This window comes from Ochotona princeps, chromosome 14, assembly GCF_030435755.1.
Source record: "Ochotona princeps isolate mOchPri1 chromosome 14, mOchPri1.hap1, whole genome shotgun sequence".
NCBI classification, from domain to species: domain Eukaryota; kingdom Metazoa; phylum Chordata; class Mammalia; order Lagomorpha; family Ochotonidae; genus Ochotona; species Ochotona princeps.
Window position 1 is genome coordinate 63,535,349 of NC_080845.1, and position 21,724 is coordinate 63,557,072.

At 40.5% G+C, this 21,724-nt stretch overlaps 1 protein-coding gene across 2 annotated transcripts in view; it reads right to left on the reverse strand.

The window, feature by feature from the left end:
• The window catches only part of KCNU1 (potassium calcium-activated channel subfamily U member 1), a 132,161-nt gene that overhangs the window by 24,405 nt on the left and 86,032 nt on the right, over positions 1–21,724 (reverse strand). For both annotated transcript variants that reach the window (XM_058672625.1, XM_058672626.1), the window contains exon 20: positions 2,781–2,874. In XM_058672625.1, the coding sequence (XP_058528608.1) occupies positions 2,781–2,874 (94 nt within the window). The remainder of the gene's footprint in view (positions 1–2,780; positions 2,875–21,724) is intronic.

The following is a 21,724-nucleotide window of genomic DNA, read 5'->3' on the forward strand; positions in this document are numbered from 1 at the left end:
TGATCCTAACCATTTGAATATGCCTCACATTAAACATTGCAGACTAATATATGTCCCCTGTACTTTTAAGCTGAAAACAATCCATTTAAATTAGGTGTCTCCCAAATACTTGTGTAGGGGACTTATGGCAAACCTATGTCTGGTTTCCTTCAGTGATTCGACCACTCACCTCAGGATGCAATTAAAGAGAGCACCCAACTTGGAGGGGGGAAAATTTCATTTTGTATTCTTAAACTAGCCTTCCCTTATGAATGAACAAAATACCTAACCTTTCACCAAGCAGTTATGTTTAAATGGTAAAACACCCCTCCCATCAGTGAAAATGAATTCATAAGCTGAAAACCTTGCATATGCCACCCTTCACATTTGGGTGACGTACATTCATAGATTGATTAAACACAAGATTATAAACTGAAGAAAACTAAAATGGGTCTGTTCTCAACACATTCCGACTTTTTTTCCTTGTCATTATTCCCTAATACAGTTAATATCTATTTCTATGGAGCTTACATTGTAGTACTTGTAAGTAATTTATAAGTAATAGGTATTTATAAGTAATCTAGAAATGATACCAAGTATCCAAGCTTATGTGGGTTAGTTACTACTGTGTCATTTTGTTTAGGGGACTTGTGCTGCTGTGGTTTCTAGCATCCCCTAGAAATTTTGAGACACGCCACCACAGAAATCAAAGGAATACCATGCTCAACTCATTAACACACACTAATTAACTTAATTCCGTGTAAATCTTACTGAATTTCCAGTTCTTCAAAGGACCTGGAAGCTTACACAGGAGAAATGAAATGGATTTAAGTTTCATGTAATGGCACCTTATGCCTTTCCAGGTACATAAAATTTTAGAATATTTCCCATGGATCTATGATGCTTCCCTTGCCAGTCCCCAGCTAGGTTTTCCTGATTGGTGTTGGCAACACCTTTCAGGATAAGTAAGTAACGTGTGACATTTCAAACATTAAAGTGGATCAAATTAGTGTTTACAGGGAACTCTTGCTTAGCAAGCCATTGAATCTCCCTGTGAAGGGAAATAAAGATACTTGTCTCAAGAGCCTTCCTATATAGTGGTAGGAATCTTAACCAAATCTATTAAATAATTCTTTCTAGCTATTCTGATTAGTTTTAACTTGAATAATGAAGTCTCTAATGGTATTTCATGTAGTGTCTGAAATCCAACAACTGTTCTTCTGAGTGGAGATAAACAATTAAAAACAAGATCTATAGTGGAGTGTGCTGATGGGCACAGCTTGGGAGGCAATTTCGCACAAAACTATCTCACAATTTTAACAGATGGTGCCTTTTATAAGAGAAGGAAGTGCTATGTGTGAAAAAGTACCTGATATCAACCATTTCCAGTTGACCTTCCTGCAGAGAAAAAATCAAGCTCAAAGACTCCCTGCACTTTGAAATATAGACATTCCTCCCACAAGAATAAAAGTTTCAAAGTCTTAGTTCTTCTAAAGTAAGAAGCCATTGCTTAACTTTGCCAGTCAGCTGCCATCCTGAACTATTTCACATCAAATTTAGCAAGGGGAATAGCTGTCATAGAGATCTGTGTGCCTAGTCAATATGCGCTAATACAAGGTCTGCTCTTTCCATGTGTTAACCTCTTGGGCGCCTCAATCTGCAACCAACCTCCCAAACTTTGTGAAGCTTTGCCTTCCACTGAAATTGTGTTTGGCCTTCTTAATGGATATTAATTCTGTGTACTTTACCATAGAATATTGCTGTTAAAATGCAGAGGAAAATGATGAGTTTCTATAGCCCTAGAAGTTTTTCTGTTGATACTACAGTTCTGTTGATATTATTTGCTTCTGATCAAATGAGTGATTGTCATGTCAAAAAAAAAAAAAAAACTGGATCACATTCTGTTAGGACACAAGGACACAGACCATGATTCACAAGGAGTGTGTGTGTGTGTGTGTGTGTGTGTGTAACAGGAAAAATAGACTAAACTGATTTTGGAAAGAGAAATGATGAAGATGATTTATTGCTAATTATTGCCATTATCTGAAATTAGCCAAAGATGAAAAAATGATGTGTCATTCACACAACATGGAATCGATATTTGCTATTAGTTGGATTTACTAGCTACTTCTTGCAAAGTAAACATCCAAGATTATACGTGCGTTTTTAAATCTGGGAAAGAGCAAATATGGGGTTTCAGAAAATTGGTGTCAGAGCCTAGATTAGGTGAGCAGGCTTTGGAAATTCCAGCTGTTGCTATCCCTGCAGGCTGAGGGAGTTCATCTCTTTGAAGCAGAGACTGGCCGTATCAAGATTGTATGGGCCTGAAAAGCGAAGCAATTAAGAAACACTTTCTTGGTTAATGTATTAATTATAAATACAGCATTAAGGAAAAGCCAAGTTTAACTATGAAAAGAAGTCCAAAAATTAAAACCAATAAATTAGAGAGACATGCATTTACTTTAAAATAGAGCAAAGACTATTCAGTCCTTGAAAGCTGTGCATTTCTTGTGTGCTTTCAAGTTTGTCAGATTCACTAGCAAATTTCAGGATAGCATGGCTCTGCAAACTGAGTCAGCTGACATGTAAAAAGCAGAAATAAACAGATGAGGATAACTAGTTGTATTAAACCCAGAGTCTGTTGAATGCCACACATGTTGCATATCATTCATATACGTAGGGAGGTATGACTTTGTCCTATCAAATTCACAGGTGACAAAGAGAAATGACAGATGGCCATAAGGGAGCATTTAACCAGAGATGCTAGGTGTTATCCTGAGCGTTGATGAGAGATTACCTACCAAGATCACCTTTTCCAGAGCGACTGCTTTGCACCAGTGGAACATGCCGCTGCTGTCCAGCTGCTCATTTTCTCTCTCATCATTGAGATAAGTCCTAGGCAGAGAGAAGGCCAGAATTCATCTGAGAACATTTGGGACTCCACGTAACAATGCCAGGATGTCAACCTCATCATCAGAGCCTTGGGCCCAAGGTAGAAAAAAAACAAAAGAAACAAACAAATAAACAAAACATAAGGAGTATGATGTCTGGGTTGGACTCCAAAATAAGTTTTCATGAAGAGCAACAGAAGCTGAATGACCAGACCCAGTCATGGTTAAAGAACATCTTAGTACTTTGAGCTAAACCCTCGGTGGCCTCCTCTTTTTAACTTACACAATGTGTACTTTGACAACCATTATGTCTGCTCTTAACATTGCTGCCATAATTCTATGGTGGGAATCATGACTAGTTTGTGGCACTTCCATGTAGAACTGAACAGGCAGTGACAGAATCACCACAGGAGACCTCTCTATCCTTAACCAATTGTCTATTCCCAAGTCCCTTCCAGAACTTTGGCCTTAAGTCCCTATTGAAACCTCCTTACATACCAAATGCATTTTGCCCTCCTCACAGTTTCTGTCACTGACCTCCTCACTGGAGCCTGGACTTGGCTCCATCCTGACCTAGGTCCTGACAAAAATTGTCCACATGACCATCACACACTGCTGTTAGGCATAATGCTATTTTGCAATAGTTTTAATCAATCAAATCATTAGATGATATCTCAAAAAGTGATGCAAATGCTAGGGAATACATATTTGATTTGGGAGGAAACTGAAATATCCCTCTGGAGTCACACAAAGTTCAGGGTTAGAGCTGTCAGAGGTACATCCAGGGAATTCTAGACTGAGGTGGGAAAACAGCCTCAGAATCCCAGGGTATCTAACATAGCATCATGTGCTCCCGACCCACACTGTATTCAACAACCTTCAAAGAATCCATGCATCTCATGAAAACATCTGTGCATAGATTTCCACATTTTCTTGCTTCAAAATAAGTTATCCTTCCCATCAATTTTTAAATTTTCCTTTTATGTTACTCAGATAAACAGGCATCAACTGCACACAGCTGTGCAGATCCTTGCTACATCTATCACCTGCGCCAGAGGAAAGGAAATTACCTTCTCTCCATCACCAACCAGGGGATTAGAGAGCCACTGGAGAATCAAGCTCATGCTTCTAATCACTACTGGCACAAAGTGGTAGCATTGCAGCGCACATCTCACTGGGCAGAACTAGTCACATGGCTTCTGCTAACTTTACGAGGACTGGGGAACATGAGAAGTAATAGACAAATCTGGTGAGCATTTATTTCTGCCAGACACTTTCAGTGCTACAAATCAAAGCACTAACAAATTATCAAGTTGGCAGCTTAATACGATGCGGAGGTTGAAGATTAGCCATTTTCACAACAGCCCGTTCAGTTTGTCTCTGGTATATGGACAGTTTGATGGATCCATTGGACCGATTTGGTTGCATGAAATTACAATGCTGGCAGAGGTGAGGAAGGGCCCCTGCATGATACTTCAGCCTCTCTCACAGCTCGGGTCATTGTGTGTGTGGGTGACTACTTGACCTGCACTGCACAGGTAGCAGAAACAAGAAACAAACCTGCATGATGTTGAGCTGCCAAGATCTCAGAGATTTCCACAGCACAAATCTACTATAAAACCCTTCCCCCGAAATACTTTCCAAGGCATATTAGTAACAGAAAAAGTCCTTAGGAAATGTTTCTGTTGTCAAATAAAATTAAGGGGATAGGGTCCCACTTGGAAATTCACACTGTGCTTTAGCAAAGGAAAGATTCTAAAAATCTCGCAATAGACACAATAAATCGCATAATCCAGCATACCAGGAGCTCCTCTGGCCACAAGAGCTTTTACTTATCTGCCTCTGTGCTTCTTTCTTTCTTTACTTTATTCACATATTTAAAAATATCTGTCATTGTTTCCAAAACACCTTTTGGGGGCATCCTGTGCTGTGTCACCAGGTTCAGCCCTGGCAGTGTGCAGCTTGTGAGAGCTCTCTCCTGTGACTCTGGACTTCACATCCTGGGAGAAGCACAACCTTTTTTTTTTTTTAAACACATTTTTATTGCATTTCATTTTTTCAAAAATTAATTACATTGCATTATGTGATACATTTTTTTTATGCACTGGGATTCCCCCTGTCCCTCCCCAAGCCCTCCCCCCACGGCAGATTGCTCCACCTTGTTGCATTTCCATAGTTCAAATTCAGTTGAGATTCTTTCACTGGATGTATTTACCACACATACAGTCCAGCATCTTATTGTCCTGGTAAGTTCAATGGTTTCTTGGTGAGACCATCTCTAGTTTGAAGGTAGAGCCGGCAGAGTATCATCCCAATCAATTAAAAGCCCCAACATAATATTTACAACCATTTACAACATTGTGGCATTAATTGACATGGTATTGATTAACCAATATGTTAATAGGAAAATGCAGGTTCTCAACCATAACCTGTGACTTCTTCCTAGACATTTCCATTTTGGTTTATATTCAACCATGTTCTATACACCTTAAAATGGCTTAGATTGTTATTCAGCTGTCTCATGCCTATTTTAATTTTAGTATTTAGCAGTTTATAGCATTAAAGCATGTTTTCGCTGAACCTGGCTGTTTTTCGGGTGGTCTAACTCTATAATTCTAACAGGATATATGTCAGTAGTTTAGGTGAGCATGTTTAGGAGGGGTGTGCAGAGAAATCTTCAATACCCCAGTGAGGAGTAACTAATCTTTGTGTCCCACCCAGTGAGGTATAAGTGCATCTCCGCTGGCCATTTCCTGTTTCTAAGATTTCCTTGTTGTTCTCTGTCTATATATTCTAGTTTTGTTTGTTTGTTTGTTTGTTTGTTTTGAGGGGTTTCTGGAGCGCTCCTGATGGTCATTACGAGAGGGGGTGGGGACCCAAAGTTGGAAGCAGGCAAGGACCAGAGAAAGCTCCTCTCCCTAGTCCCGAAGGAAGTTTATTGTTCTTCTGTTTCTGCGGACTGCTCAGGGATCCTGGCTGTCGCTCCAATGACCTTGGATCCTGCAAGGCAGGATTTGGGCTTCTTCCATCCCATGTGGTAGATCCAAATGGGGGTGGGTGACCTCAGAGTTCTTGGTCTCCGAAGGCACTCCCCGTGGTCTCCTTGGCAGTAGGGATGTAGTCCTCGGAAAGCACAACCTTTTGCTATCCAAGTTGAAGGATTAGGGGTTAGCCCCTTGGAGCGAAAACACGTTGTTACTTAGTCTGAAGACACATGCTTAGAAAGTAGTGAGCAAATTTGTTTTCCCCAGTCACCTTCATTTCCAATTTGCTATCATAAAGTCATGTTTTTCAGGCAAAATAAAGTTACTGAAAGTTAGACACAAGTATAAGACATAAACTGTGGGGCAGGAAGAGGAACAAGGCAGGGAAAGGTCTTGGAAACACAGAGAAGGTAATTTTCTCCTCAGATCAGCCAAGGTCATGACGCAATCCTTTATCTTCTTCTGCACTTAAGGCCTGCCTATAAATTTAGTGGATTTAGTGGGCTCTTATCCTTTAACCAGCTGCAAGATATTATAACATCTGCCTTGATGTCAGCTTGGCTGAAATGCCTTATTCTTCCTGATTATTGTGCCACTCATTGGGTGTTTTAAACAGCCGTAAGTCATGAGCCTATAACATTTGATGGTGCTGGCAATTTTCTATCTTGCAGGCAACAACTACCTTCTGTCCGGCGACTTTGTTCATAGCAAAAACGTGAGGCAATACATGTCTGTCTTGAAAAACCTGATTTATTGTTGACTTTGACCATTGCTTTTAGTGATAAGGAAAAAAATGGAGAAGTCACCAAACTTGTGACTCTAAGGAAGTCACTTTTTCCCACTGTATCCTGCTTCATGTCCTCCCTTCAGCCTCTCTCTCTCTCTTTCACACACACATACACACACACACACACCTGTAAAACCTGCACATACACACCACAGTCAAATAGAAGAATCTGAGTCTAATCTAATGTCACTTCTCTGGGTTTTTTGGCTTGCCATCATTTTTTTAACCTGTTAGAGAAAAAGTTTCAAAAAGCAGATGCTGTTAAATGTTTTTTTTTTTTTTTTTCCCCTAATGAGGCAGCATCTGACAAGCCAAAGAGGATCTTGTGAACTCCAAGAAATAGTCAGAAACAATCATGGAAGGATCTCCAGAGGAAGAGGGTGTAGTCCCTTTTCTGGGTTGGGGAGATCTTTGTGGTCATTCCCTGTGTCGTGTGCTGCCATCTGAGCTGCCACTCAACAGCGTCACCAGCCATCCCTGCTGAGTTCGCTCCTATTGGGTAAAATGGGAGCACATCTGCCATGATATCTCATGGGACATGATGCATGAAGATATTTCAAAAAGTTTGGAGTTGAGGATAGTTGCAGCATCATACTGTAGCCAGAACTGCCACCTGCGACACTAGTACCCCAATTTTTGTCCTTGCTGCTCCATTTCTGATCCTGCGCCCATGCAAACGAACATGAGAAAGCAGCAGAGAATGGGCCAAGTTCTTGGGCCCCTGCCAGCCATGCTTCAGCCTGGACCAGCACTGGCCTACTACACTCCCCTGGAGAGCTTTCTCTCTCTGGTTGTAGTTGCGCCCTTCAAATAAATAATAAACCTTAAAAAAAAAACTTTGTGAAAAAGGAAAACGAAAACATAAATCTATTTCGATGACAAACTTTTAGAAATCCACATGTAATTTTTTTTATATATATAACACACATTTCCTGTGAACTTCTGAAGGGTCATTCATATGACCAGGTTTTATATTTTTTTATTTTTAAAAGTTTTTATTCATTTTGAAGGGTATCTCTCTCTACACACACACACACAAGCGAGCTCAGGCGAATGAGCGAATGAGTCCTTGTGAGCTCAGCATCCTGGCCCTCTTCCCGTGGACTTCTGGCCAGCCCTTCATCCGGAAAGGCGGAGCAGACAGAAAGGGCAAGTACTTTAGCAAGGAGGCTGCTGCAACACGGCGCACCCGGGGGTCCTCGTCGCCAAGTAGGTAGACGACAACCTTTAAAGGGTCTCTCTCTCTCTCTCTCTCTCTCTCTATATATATATATATATATATATATATACATATATATATAGAGAGAGAGCGTCATTCCCTAAATGGCCAAATCACTACAACATCCAGGGCTGGGCCAGTTGGGAGCCAAGAAACAACAGGCTATTCAGTGTCTCCCACATGGGTGTGTGACTTAGGCCATCATCTACTGCTTTCCCAAGCACTTTAGCAGGGAGCTGTGTCAGAAGTGGTGCAATCAGGACATGAACTGCCACCACATGGGATGCTGGCATTGCAGGGGTGGCTTAATTGGCCAGATCACAACACTGGCTCCTGAATCTCTAAATTTATTCTGCATGAAAGCAAACATATTTTAATTCCTTACTGTATGATTTGAAGCTAAGTCAGATGTAGCCAACAGGCAGATTGTCATCTGGAAAAACCTGTAGAATATATTTGGAAAGACAAAAAAAAAAAAGGTGCTTTCGGCCAATGAAATGTGATCCACTGCTCCACTTCGCTTGGGACTGGGGTTTCCTGGGATATAAGACTTGCAGGGCTTAAATTGGTCACTTCAATGCTACAAGAGAAATGCTTCTGCCCATTTGAAAAGCTGGCAAGGCAGGAGGAAGAAAGTGTGTGTGAGAGAGAACACTTGAAACCCTCTGCCCAGATAGCCTTCTGTACCTCCCGTGTTTATGAATGATCTTTGGCCATTTTCAGTGGTAGGAGGGCAATTATATGGCCCCAAAGCATTGAATGCATGAGGGTAATTGGACTTCTGGTGAATTTTATTTTCTACCCTCCCTGGTGGATCCTGGCATGTTCTGATTTTCTGCATATACAAAGTCTTCAATAGACCATGAACCACTGTAAACTATGGGCAGCAGAGATCACATTGAATAGCAAAGGATGGTATAAAAATTCCATTTGCAAATACTGTCTTAAATTAAAGGTGGATCTAAATTCAGGTTATCATTTGAGTCAATGTAATCTTATCTGAGTTCATGTAGGAGAGTGTAAACTATGTTCTAAGGCAAACCTCATCTGCTATGAATAGCACTTTGCCTTTAAAGCAGCATTACAGAGGAATCCTATCAAGTCCATGCTCGCATTTTCTGTGTTTATAAAGTCTCCACCAAGACCTACCACTCCTCCGCCCTCTTTGTTGCTGAAAAGTATGAGCCAAGATCAGAGTGGTCCCAGTACAGGTGAAAGCAACAACTGGATGGTGTTTCCATTATATAAACCCACGTCTGAGCTCACAGAGGAACATGTCTCTGTAAAGCTTTGCTCTGTTTCTGATAAGTACAAACTGACAACTTTTGTGCAGAAGAGTTTCTGGGAAAACATGCGTGTGGGTTTCTCAGAGCTGAAATTGTTAGAAGATGGAAGATCAAGGAGAAAGATCAAAAGATAATTTCCCTCTTTCTCACTCATTCCCCAGAAGGACCATAATTTAAAACCCTTCATATTTTATGAATCTTGTATTTGGGATTTTCTGCAATGTGAGGACAAATGAGACATAACCCAGAACAGTTAGCACCATTAATAAAGGCCAGCATCTGTGTCCTGGGCAGGAAAGTTTGGGGCTCAGGGAAAGTTGCATATCAGTTGAGAGCAATTTCCTCTGTCGATGTGTTCGGCCTGAGGATGTATTTTGAAGTGCTCTTTCCCACATCTCCCAACACTCTACAAAAACCAAATGGCAGGGTAAGCACACAGGTTGGTGTGAGGCAAAAATATTTCTTGCCATAGACACTTTCTTCTTTGCCCAAATAAACTTGAAATGGATAATTAAGACAGGTTCTCTGATGTTTTCAACACTGAACCACATTTCTGAAATGAAAGCACATCTCAGGCCAAGTCTCCCCCCACCCTCCTTTATCTTCGTAGATGGGAGTAAGGCCATGAAATAGCAGATACAGACCTCACTTTTCATTTTATTGACATACTGCCTGAGGTTTTATGGGATTGATCCAGGTCAGAGGTTAACAAGCCAGAAATTCTTTCCTTAGTCAATGGTGTAAGAGGTCTGCCTAGAAAATTACTAACAATAATATCTACCCCCTAACAGCCAAAAAATTGAATCATGACCAGTAATAGCAGCACCCAGGAAAATCCTACTGATAACATAGTGTGTGTGTGTGTGTGTGTGTGTGTGCGTGTGTGTGTGCTTTGTACAGGAGAAAGTGGCAGTGGGGAGTTAGGTATAAGTAAATTCAAAGATCTAAATTCTGTAGAAGAAATGAAGCTTATTCCAAGGCACATGGATGATATGGGTATTTTTTCCCTAGAACTAGGAAATTATTTGTGAAGTCTTATATGTAACCACACTGTTTTAAGATTATTCTATTCTATTCTATTCTATTCTATTCTATTCTATTCTATTCTATTCATTTTTGAGATCCCCAAGGTTGCATGTTGAAGTGGAGACAGCACAGTGGGCTAGTAAATCAGGGTTTTGTTTTTTTTTTTTTTTTAAACCTTGGAAGGATCTAATGATATGTTGAGGACCACAGCCTTTTAGTATTTCCCCCATCTGGAAGTCATCACTGGAGGAAAGCATGTGAAATAAAGGCATCTTGGGCCCAGCGGCATGGCCTAGCGGCTCAAGTCCTCGCCTTGAAAGCCCCGGGATCCCATATGGGTGCCGGTTCTAATCCCGGCAGCTCCACTTCCCATCCAGCTCCCTGCTTGTGGCCTGGGAAAGCAGTTGAGGACGGCCCAATGCATTGGGACACTGCACCCGCGTGGGAGACCCGGAAGAGGTTCCAGGTTCCCGGCTTTGGATCAACGCAGCACTGGCTGTTCTGCTCACTTGGGGAGTGAAACATCGGACGGAAGATCTTCCTCTCTGTCTCTCCTCCTCTCTGTACATCTGGCTGTAATAAAATGAATAAATCTTTAAAAAAAAAAAGAGAGAGAGAAATAAAGGCATCTTGAGTGTCATAACAGTTTGCTTAGCACCAGTGACCTGTCAAGAAGCAATGGAGATAATGAAGAAACAGGTCATTTGGGATCATTCATGGCATGGAGCCTTCCTTCTTCTCTTTGTGCTATATGGCAGTGAGTTTTTAAAAAAGTGGTGTGTCTTGATTAAAGAAGAAAAGTTAGAGCTAGGGGTCCCATGGTGGGACCATGAGATGATGTGGTTATAGATGGGCTGTTGATAGGGATGGAAGGGAGAGCCAGGGCTCTGTGGTGCCAGGGAGAAGAATATGAGAACAGCTTCAGGATGCAGGGGCATTCCTATGTCTCAGCATTCCAAATTCAATGTGACTGAGACCAAAATAGGGTAAAGGAGAAGAACTAGCCCTCCTGTACTGTACACCTGTCATTTGACATCAGGCTTCTGGAACTTGCTGTGTCTTTGGTGTTCCACATGATTTGTTAAACTCAGAGCATTTTCTGAATTTGCAGCTTGGAAACATCCAAATGACCTGTATCTTATCCCAAACCAGTTGGTGGAAATAGTCCTGCAAATTACAAGGCCCCCAAGAAGCAAACACACACTGGTCATAAATTTCTTGTTTATCTGACCTGACTATGCTGCTAAGTGAATTTTGACTCAACTTCTTCTTGCTGTGTCTCATAGAAGTGACAAGGGCATGCCTAGGTCCAGCAGAAGTGTACTTAACTCCCTCTTTATTGATCTTGTGACTCAAGGCAGAGGTTTAATCTTGCCCATTGTCAGGGTTTTCTGCTAAGTCAATCTGGTATGTATAGTCCAGGCTAATTTGACATTGGCATAGAACTATCTGAAAACAAATATTTGTCTTTCTGGTGATTGAGTTTTTTTTTTAATATTTCACAAGGAAATTGATTTCTTCTCTGTTTCCTGTATGAAAACCTCCACAGAACAAGATTCCAACTAGGTCTGAACCCCTGCCACTCTGTGAAATGAGAAATCACTGGGCATGTTCCTTGACAACTTTTCCCAGCCTTTTCTATCCAAAGCTCTCAGGGTATTCCAGGACAAAGACTAACAGTAACCGCACCACACCAAATTTCAGGGGCTTAGTTAACATCTCATTTGACTCTTTGATTTCTTTTATCACCTATATAATTTTTTGGTCTCAATGAGAATTGAGATTACATACTTGAGAGTCTATGACTCGTCCTAATGCAACCCCACCCTTGCCAGTGCTCCAAACACCTTGTAATCCAAATCTAACCATTCAGTAATAGCTTGAAATGAGATTTATTGCCTGCTTATATCTATCATTTGTAGATGATATAATACTTAGCCCTGTTTTGGGGAAGGGGCAAATGAATATTTTAAACAGACCAAGAAGCTAAATTGATATTTTTAAGTACCTATATAGCAATTGACATTTTTAAATTTTATTAATGATAATTATAGTACAGTAATAAAGTTTAATATTTGTCTCCGCTTTTAAAACATCTCTATTCAGTATATATCATTACTTGACCTTCTGGCAGCTCTGTGGATACACCTACTCACAGGGATTGTATCATTTAACCAGACTCAGAGCTCTCTCAGTTGAAATAGTCATTTCTCCTAAGGGCAATATACTAAAAAGTCAGCAACAGAAAACAAAAGACTGACCAAAATCCTTGGAGAAAAAATTTGAAAGATATAAAATCTATAGGAGTCTACGAAGGGTTGATATACTCTTTCTGAAATCTAAAATGAACGATTGAATAAATCTATATGTCTGTAATGAGCTGTGCACCTGCCCAGAGAAGACCTGATAGTTTTGATTCCTTCCCCTGTCTTAGCTTGTGACTATACAAACAGGAAACAGAAGCTCAGATACAGATAGAAATTGCTGGAGTGTTGAAGGAAATTCCTGAAGCTGATACAGAGCCCTTTTTCAGAGACAAAGAGACTCACTGATTCAAAGTATTTAGGACAATCTCATTAGCTGCCAATATACCTGAAAGAAGAAGAATTTAGATGTGAACAGAGAACAAGGAAGAGGGAATTTAGAAAATCTATTAAAAAAGTGACTAGACAACTAACAGCAATGGCAACACACAAGCAGCTAAACCTGGGATGAAAGAGGGAAGTGATTTGCAGCCTTGCCACATAATATTATTTAAAATATCTACCTTTCCATAACAAATGAGGAGACCTAAGGACAAAGGAGGTTATGCCCTACACACAAGATAAACAGGCAGACCCTGAGAACCCCCGAGTATTGGGCGTGCTGTGCAGAGATTTTGAAACAACTATCGTACATATGCTTAAATGACTTTTGAGGAGTGGCTGCAATGGCCGGAGCTGAACCCATCTGATGCCAGGAGCCAGGAACTTCTTTTCAGTTCTCCTGCACAGGTGCACGATCCCAAGGCTTTGGGCCATCCTTGACTACTTTCCCAGGTCACAAGCAGGGAGTTGGATGGGAAGTGGGCTGCCGGGATTAGACCCGGTGCCCATATAGGATCCTGGCACATGCAAGGTGAGAACTTTAGCCTCTAAGGCCACTGCGTCAAGCCCCAAATCAGTCTTCAAACGACAACAATTTGGTTTTTAAACAAAGAGTTTAGAGAAATCATTTTTAATGATCTGAAGAAAAGTGAGAACATCATTCAAGAAAAACAGAATATCAACAAAGAAAATGTCTGAAAACATTGAAATTCTGAAATTGAAAAGACTGAGACACAGAAATAAAATGACCACCTATGAGCAAAGCTCTCTGAAGGACTGTGACATCATACTGAGAATTCCAGAGGGAGAAAGGTAAGACTTTATACACTGCATAGCCAAAAACTTCACACATTTGATGAAAATTTTAATCCACATGTCCAAGCAGATCAACAGCCATCAAGTAGGATAGTCTCTAAGGACTTAATACTAATCCATGTCATGATCAAACTGTGCAGTGCCAAAGACAGAGGTAATCTTGAAAGCTGTAAGACACAACTTACATATATAAATGAGGAATCCATATAAATCTATGCAAACAGTAAATCAGAAGAAAAACATTTGTCAAAAGTGTGTTTCACAATTGAAAGTGAAAATGCAGCATATTAAAGTGTAAGGCAAAGAGCAAAGGAGCTTCTCAGAGAAAAACGCACGCCCGTAACAACTTACATTGCAAATGAAGCAATATCTCAAGTTATTAGTCTTCCTTCCACATGTTAAAACTGGGATAAGAAGAGTAAAATAAACTCAGAGCAAAGGATGGAAGAAAAAATAGGAAACACAATAAAATACAAATATCAACAAAATATATAAACCTTTACAAATTAAGAAAACAGATTACTCAAAGTACTAAGATATGAAATGAAAGAGAGTCATAAAATGCTCAATAAAAAACACACTACTGAAGCTGACTGAAGAAGAAAGGCAAGAATCTGAGTAGACTATGGGTCTATGAATGATTTAACTAATACTCAACAAGTTGTTCTGTTGAAAGCCCAAGCTATGATGGCTTCACTGGTGAATTCTAACAAATGTAAAAACAATGAAAGCAAACACTTCCCAATTAACTTTATTGTAAGGTCACTCTTTCCAGATGCCTAAAGCAAATCAAACCATCACAAGCCAACTGAAAGCAAATGTGCCTTCAGAGTATCAGTACACAAACCCTCCAAAGTACACAGAGAAACTGAATGAAAGCACGCACAAAAAAATATTTATCCTGACCATGGGATACGTATCCCAGGAAATCATGGCTGATTCACTCTGCAAAAGCCAACTCCATCATACAGATTATAACTATATAATGAAGAAAACTCTGGTCTTATACTTTGGTGCAGCAGGTTAAGTTCCCACCTACAATGCTGGCATCTCATACAGGTACTGATTCCAGACCCATGCCTGTGATAATCTGCCAGGAAAGCCGCAGAAGATGGCCCAAGTAGTTGGGCCCCGTCACCCATTTTGGAGACCCAGATGGAGCCAGTGGCTTCAGCCTGGCCCAAACCTGAGTCACTTGAGAAGTGAACCACTGCATGGAAGATTTGTCCCTCTCCTTCTCTCTCTCTCTCTCTCTCTCTCTCTCTCTCTCTCTCTCTCTCTCTTTTTTCTTTACAACTCTGTCAAATAAAATAACTAAGTCTTGTGTATAGAAACCCCCAGGGCTGTTGTGATGATTCAACTAGCTAAACTTCTGCCTACAAACACCAGCATCCTATATGAGCACCAATTCAGGTTCTGGCTTCTCCACTTCCAGTCCAGCTCCCTGCTTATGGTCTGGAAAGGCAGTGGAGCATGACTCAAGTCCTTGGACTGCCGCACCCATTTCAGAAACCCAGCTGAAACTCCAGACTCCAGATCAGTCCGGCTTTAGCCGTTGTGGCTATTTGAACCAAAGCAGCAAATGAACGTTTTTTTCTTTCTGTATCCCCTTCTTTCTATAAAATCAATATATCTTTAACTTTTTTATTTAAAAAATACAAGAAAACCCCAAAGATTTACACACTTAATGTTAATAAAAAAAAGTTCAGCATTGCTATAAGACCAAGACAGAAAAAATGAATTGTATTTTATAAACCAGCAATGAACAGCTTCAATCTATGTGAAAACTCTATTGTGCTTTTTTGTTTGTTAAAACTTGACAACCCAACTCTAAAATTCATGTGGACTTCAGAGTCATTGCTGGGGTCACACTGTGGTATAATAGGTTAGGCTACCTCCTATGACAGCTGCAATTGGCAGGGATGCTGGCCTGAGTCCCAGCCGCTCCATTTCAAATCCAGGTCTGTAAATGTGCCTGGGAAAGCAGCAGAGACTGGCTCAAGTGCCTGGGGACCTGTACGCACATGGGAGTCCAAGATGGAACTTCTGACTCCTAGAAACAGCCTGATTGAGACCCAGCTCTTGTGGCATTATGGGGACTCAGTCAGCAGACAGAAGATTGCGTGTCTCCCTTTGTAACTCTGCCTTTGAGTTAGGAGGCCAGCGCCATAGCCTAGGGGCTAAAGTCCTCACATTACATGGGCTAGGATCCCATATGGATACCAGTTCGTGTCCTGGCTGCCCCACTTCCGATCCAGCTTCCTGCTTGTGGCCTAGGAAAACAGCAGAGGATGGCCCAAAGCCTTGGGACTCTGCATCCACATGGAAGACCCAGAATAGGCTCCTGGATTTTGGCTTTGCTTGAGGTTGTTGAGGCCGCTCAGCTCCAGTTGTTGAGGCCGCGTGGGGATCAACTCAGCTCCGGCTGTTGAGGCTGCTTGGGTAGTGAATCAGCGGACAGAGGATTTTCCTGTCTGTCCTCTTCTCTGTATATCTGACTTTTCATTAAAAATAAATAAATCTTCTAAAACATTTAATTAAAAAAAAAAAAGAAAATGAGTAGCCATTGCACTTCCTTTCTTTATGTAGATCTGAGTTTCTTACCTATGCTATTTTCTGTCTAAAGACCATTCAACATGTTGTTTTTATTTTCCCTGAGAAAACCTGTGTTCCTCCTCTACTTGTTTTCTGCACCTGTGGTTTGGCATTAATTTGTGTCTCCTGCACTATTTTTTCTCTTCCTCATATTGCACTTTATGTATATATTTACTTCTTTGGTATTGGTCTGAATCTTCTGTTTTGTATTGTTTCCCTCTCTTTTCCATTAGTTTAGAAATTTTCTAATTTTCCAATTAGTCCACTGGAGAACTTACCAAGGTTTTGAAAAAAGTTTACATTACAGTGTCTGATTTCCAGCAATTTTCTGATTCCTTCCTAGAGTACCTGCCTCACTGCTTACATTACACACTTATTTTTCCACGTTGTCTACCTCTTCTCTCAGAGCCCATAATATATCAGTCTTACTTATTTCACATTCCTGGCTGATTAGAACTCCACATTGGCATTATTTCTGATTCTGTTTCTAATACTTGTTATCTCTCAAGACAGTGTTTCGTTCATTTTTAAGAGTGATTTGTTTTTATTTGAAAGGCAGATTTACAGAGAGAGAGGGAGAGAAAGATCTTCCACCTGCTTGTTCACTCCACAAATGGCTGCAATGGCCAGAGCTGAGCCGATCTGAAGCCAGGAACCAAGAGCTTCTTTTGGGTCTCCCAAGTGGGTGCTGGGGCCAAAGGGCCTTTTACCACTTTCCCAGTCCATTAGCTGGAAGCCGGAATGGAAGTAGAATAGTCAGGACACGAACTGGTACCCATATGGGACACCAGTGCTACAAGTTAGAGGATTATCGTGCTGAACCACCTCAGTGGTTCCTGCTCCTTTTCCTGCTTTACAATCTCATCTCACAGCGGGATCTATTGAATAATGGGAATGGAAGCAAACAGGTGCAAAAATGGCTAAAATGTACTGTATTTGCTTCTTTGAGGCTGTCATTTCTAGTGACCCCAAATTCCTCCTATGCCATTATTGTTATCTCCTCTGCTGTCCTGGGGGTTCCCCCAAGCAATCTTTTTTTTTTTTTATGTTTACATCATTTATTTTATTACCTGCTATATAGAGGATACCAGTTGGCTGATAATCACAAACAACAAAAAAATTGATTAATTTGCACTTTTTTGTTGTAAAGATTAGTATAAAATATGCTTTTTAGTGGTTAGATTTCATCCAAAATACTTGCTCTGCATTTAGATTTCATAAAATTTACTGTTGAAGTTATTTCAAGCATACTTAAAGGTTTTCTAATTGTGAGATATTTAAATGCATTAAAAATTCTTGAAACGTAAAATCATTTTTCAGTTGCAGTGGCCACATTCACTTCTGTTACACTGGAACCTTTTGGACATAATAGTAACATGCAAGAGGCTATATATTACACAATTTTATGATTTAACTTTCAGCTTTTGCATAAACCTGCGTCTTCACTGTGACCTTAAAAGTTTCCATTAAGTTCATCCATTCCTTCTCTCCAGCTCTGGAAACAAGGGATGGGCAAGTGCTTTCCCCATGTTAGAAGCCTTTGTATTGCTGTGTTTTACAAGGAGTGTCCTCCATCTGTGAGCTCCCTGGAGGTCACACACACACACACACACACACACACACACACCTGCAGCCTCCCCTGCTTCCCCACTCCTCGAGCTCTAGCTTCCACTCAGCCTCTGGTAACTCATCACCATTGCCACGATAGTGCTGCCTTCCTTTCACAGCCCAAGTGCTCTCCCTGGGAAGCAGGCTTCAGCTGCCATGGTTTGTCCCAACACTTCATCCTCTGATGAGCTGAGGGAAATCTTTCTTTTCTAGTTTGTTCACTTTTTCCCTTCCTTGTTGTGATATAAATAGTGATGATTTTCAAGCTCATGGCTTGATAGAACTAACCTGGTAGTGGCTTATCTTTAGCACCTGTAACACAAGTGTCAGACATAGATCTTTCTATGCCTAGGACCATAAGCTTGGTTCTCAAATGTGATTCCCATCTTGACATAGTCTGTCCACCTGCTTAACCAGAGAACTCCCCTCTCAGTAATTAAATACACTTGCTTCATGGGCCATTATGATGTGATTTATTACATGTGTGTAATTGTCAGAATTACCATGCATAATTAAAATATGAAGTCAAGGCTGCCAGAAGCTCCAGACACTCTTGGTATCCTCATTAAAACTCAGGAGCTGACAAAATTATAAATAGATTGGTTTTCACAAGTTCCCGGCAAATCCTGATTATGAAATTTATCCTTAGTCCATCAGAACTCACTCTATTAGTCATGCAAACTCTGAAAATGATTAAGTTTTTTAATGTACTGAAGTTGTGGGATTAATTATAAAGAAATCAGTAGCCGTAATTAGGCATCACCTTGATGGAAGGCATCACCATCCCAGTATGGAAGTGTCTCAGCAGGAGGCACTCCAAGAAAATACAGTGGAAGCCTATAATTGTTGGTTCACTAGAATCAAATGCAGCCAACCTTTTCTTGCTCAAAACCCAAACAGGATTGAGTTCCAGTCAGGGATTCCAACCAGCTGGTGGAGCTGGCCTACACCATCTGACCAAAGGGACCCCTTCTCTCAACAGCTGTGTCCCCACCTCTTTCTCTCTTCTTTTTAGCTTGAGAACAGTTTTTGCACTTGTCCTTCATACCAATAACTGGAGGGCAGGAATTATTCAGAGAGCTCGTGTTCGACACCGCATCTGTTCATTTCTGACAGCAATATATAATGTAAGTCTATAAAAGCTTGAAAAATAATGTAACATAAGAAGGGATTGACTCAGCTCCAAGAGGCCATAACTGGTAATAAATACTATTGGATGATTTATTCCGGCTGCAATCTTTACAGTAAGTCATCTTTTAGACATTTCCTTGTGTCAGGTTATAATAATATTAATGCCCAGAGCAATCCAAATCAACACCAATAGATGTATTTATCAAGTTGCAATATGGGTAAATAAAATTGTATAAGCAATAATTTAATAGGTTTAAAGGAAGCTAATAAAGCAAGTCAGTAGAGAAATACTACTTCAAAGTGTTCTCTCCCTCTAATCCAGCCCTGTGTGTTACAGAGCCAAAATGCACATCTTTCTGTCCTTGATTTATTGCTCCAAAAATGCCAGTGACCTTTTCCTGATCTTCTGTGTATTCACTCTCACACATTCATGAAGGCTACAGTGCGTCCTGGCAGTCTCTGAACACTGGAGTGCTTAGCATTTATAGTTTTGTTTGCCTTGTTTTTACATGGGGATTTGATTGGCGGCTGCAGTAATGTCTAAGTTCCAAACTTATCAAAATGTAAGAAATCACCAACCTATAAACCATTTCTTATGGGCCCATCCCAGGTCCTTCTAGAAGACCCAGCAGAAGGATTTGAGGGAAGTCCTAATGATTTGCCAGGTGTCAGTTACATTTCCTCTGAGGCAAGGCCGAGTTGCATTTTCTTTAGATCAGGACTACTGTCCTTTGTATTAATTGTGTTTTATATGTATTGTAATACTCTTTGTATTGATTTTTTGTTACTACCACACATCACAGTATGCTGGCTGATGAAGCACTGGGCATGGAAAGTACAGCTCAAAATTGGCCTCCTAAATGAAATAGACACGAGACAGCTGAATGGTACCTTATAGCCATTTTAAGGTGCATAGCAACCGGTCCTGTATATAAACTAAAATTGAAATGTCAATGAGCTAATCATAGGTTGTGGTTAAGAACTTGCTTTTTTTTTTTTTTAACATACTGGTTACTCAAAACCATGTCAATTCCATAATGTTGCAAATTGCTGTTGATGTTACATTGGGACTCTTAATTGACTGGGATGATATTCTACCAACTCTAACTTCGGACCAGAAATGGTCTCCCCAAGAAACTGTTCAACCCATCTGGGCAATAAGTAACTGGACTCTATGCTTGGTATATGTTTGCAAGGAAAGAATCTTGATTGAATTTGAACTGTAATACTACATCAAGGTGGAGGAATCCACTAGGGGGGAGGGGCGTGGGGAGGGGTGGGGGGATTCCCAGAGCCTATGAAACTGTCACATAATGCAAAATAATTAATAAAAAAATTGGCCTCCTGCAGGAAGCCTTCCTAATTATTATCACTGGTTTTCTGATGCCTAGAACACTATGCAACCTATTCCTTAGCACAGCTTTCTAATTAACCAACCTGTGAAAACACACTGCACATCCAAGACACTGATTAAATATTAGGTGACAATGGGCACTGCGTTAATTTATTTGATCCATTGTACAATTAATTGGTGGGTCATTTTTCTTTGTGTAAGACACATAATCCTTGAGATTGGGTTTACTGTTGAATAGGCATCACCACTGTCCCTGTAGCACTGTATACTAGGTAAGGGGTGCCAACATGTATATTCATCAAGTCTTTATTATTGTTACTGTTACTTGAAATGCATCATTTGCGGGTGTGTACAAAGCCCCTATATGCATGTCATTACTTTTCTTAGAACTGCTTCATCTGAGAGTCGTTTGTTTCCGATGAACACAGTTCCTAAATATGATTAATTTTATTTTAGCTGAACCAATCAGACATTCTTTATGAGTCAAGAACTAAGATACCTAAACTTGTGAACTGCGATGTGCCTTTGGAGTGAGGCAGGCGCTTTTTGTGCACAGGAGTAAAGGCAATTCTACACTCAGAAAATGAAGCCATTCAGAGGCTCACAGCACCCTAAGGCAGGGTGTGGCTGAGGATTCAAAATAGCGGGTTCCACTCTCAGCCGAAAACCAGCATCAGTTTCCCCCCTACTGTTTCTTGGATCAGTAATTCCTTATAAGAAACTGTCTTGTCTTTATTGAAACATTCATATTTTCTTGTATTTGGTTTGGGCCTTCAATAAAATACTAGAATTTTATTACTAGATCAATTTCAGGACTCCATACGAGTATATTTTTATTTGAAAATAATTCATTCCTTATAATGAGAAGTTGGGTTTTTGTTCTGGGGACAGAGAGGGGGAAATGTTACTAAACTAAGCCATTTGTGTCTTGGTAATCCAGAGTATTTGGAACTCAGTTTCTGAGTGTCTTTTGAATGTAGTAAGAGATTACTAGACAAAGATGGGAAGATGGAGGCATGGCCTATGGATGTGCCTAGGCCTGAAGCAGGTAAAAAAGTATAGTGTATGTTGGGAGAAGTGAGAGAATATAGCATAGGTGTTGTTATGAGACTTTTGTAAGAGGTAGAGGACATAAGAAGGGCATTGTTATAGACTTTGATTGGCACCCTAAAGGCAGATGAGCTATAATTAAACCTGTGTGCATAAATGAGGAAGCCGGTAAGCAGAAAGATTAGACTAGGGTGTGACAAGTCTGAGTTAAGTCTGTCATTGAGATTAGAACTAGAAAAAAAGAGAGAGAGAGAGAGAGAGAGAGAGAAAGAGAGAGAGAGAGAGAGAGACCAACCACACCCTACACACAGACCATGGCCTGGAAGTCCAGCTCTAAGATGTCCTGGTTAAGGGGCTGGTAGTAGCACCCGTGCCCTACTACCCCAAAAATGTTCTCGTGGTCCCTGTGTGAG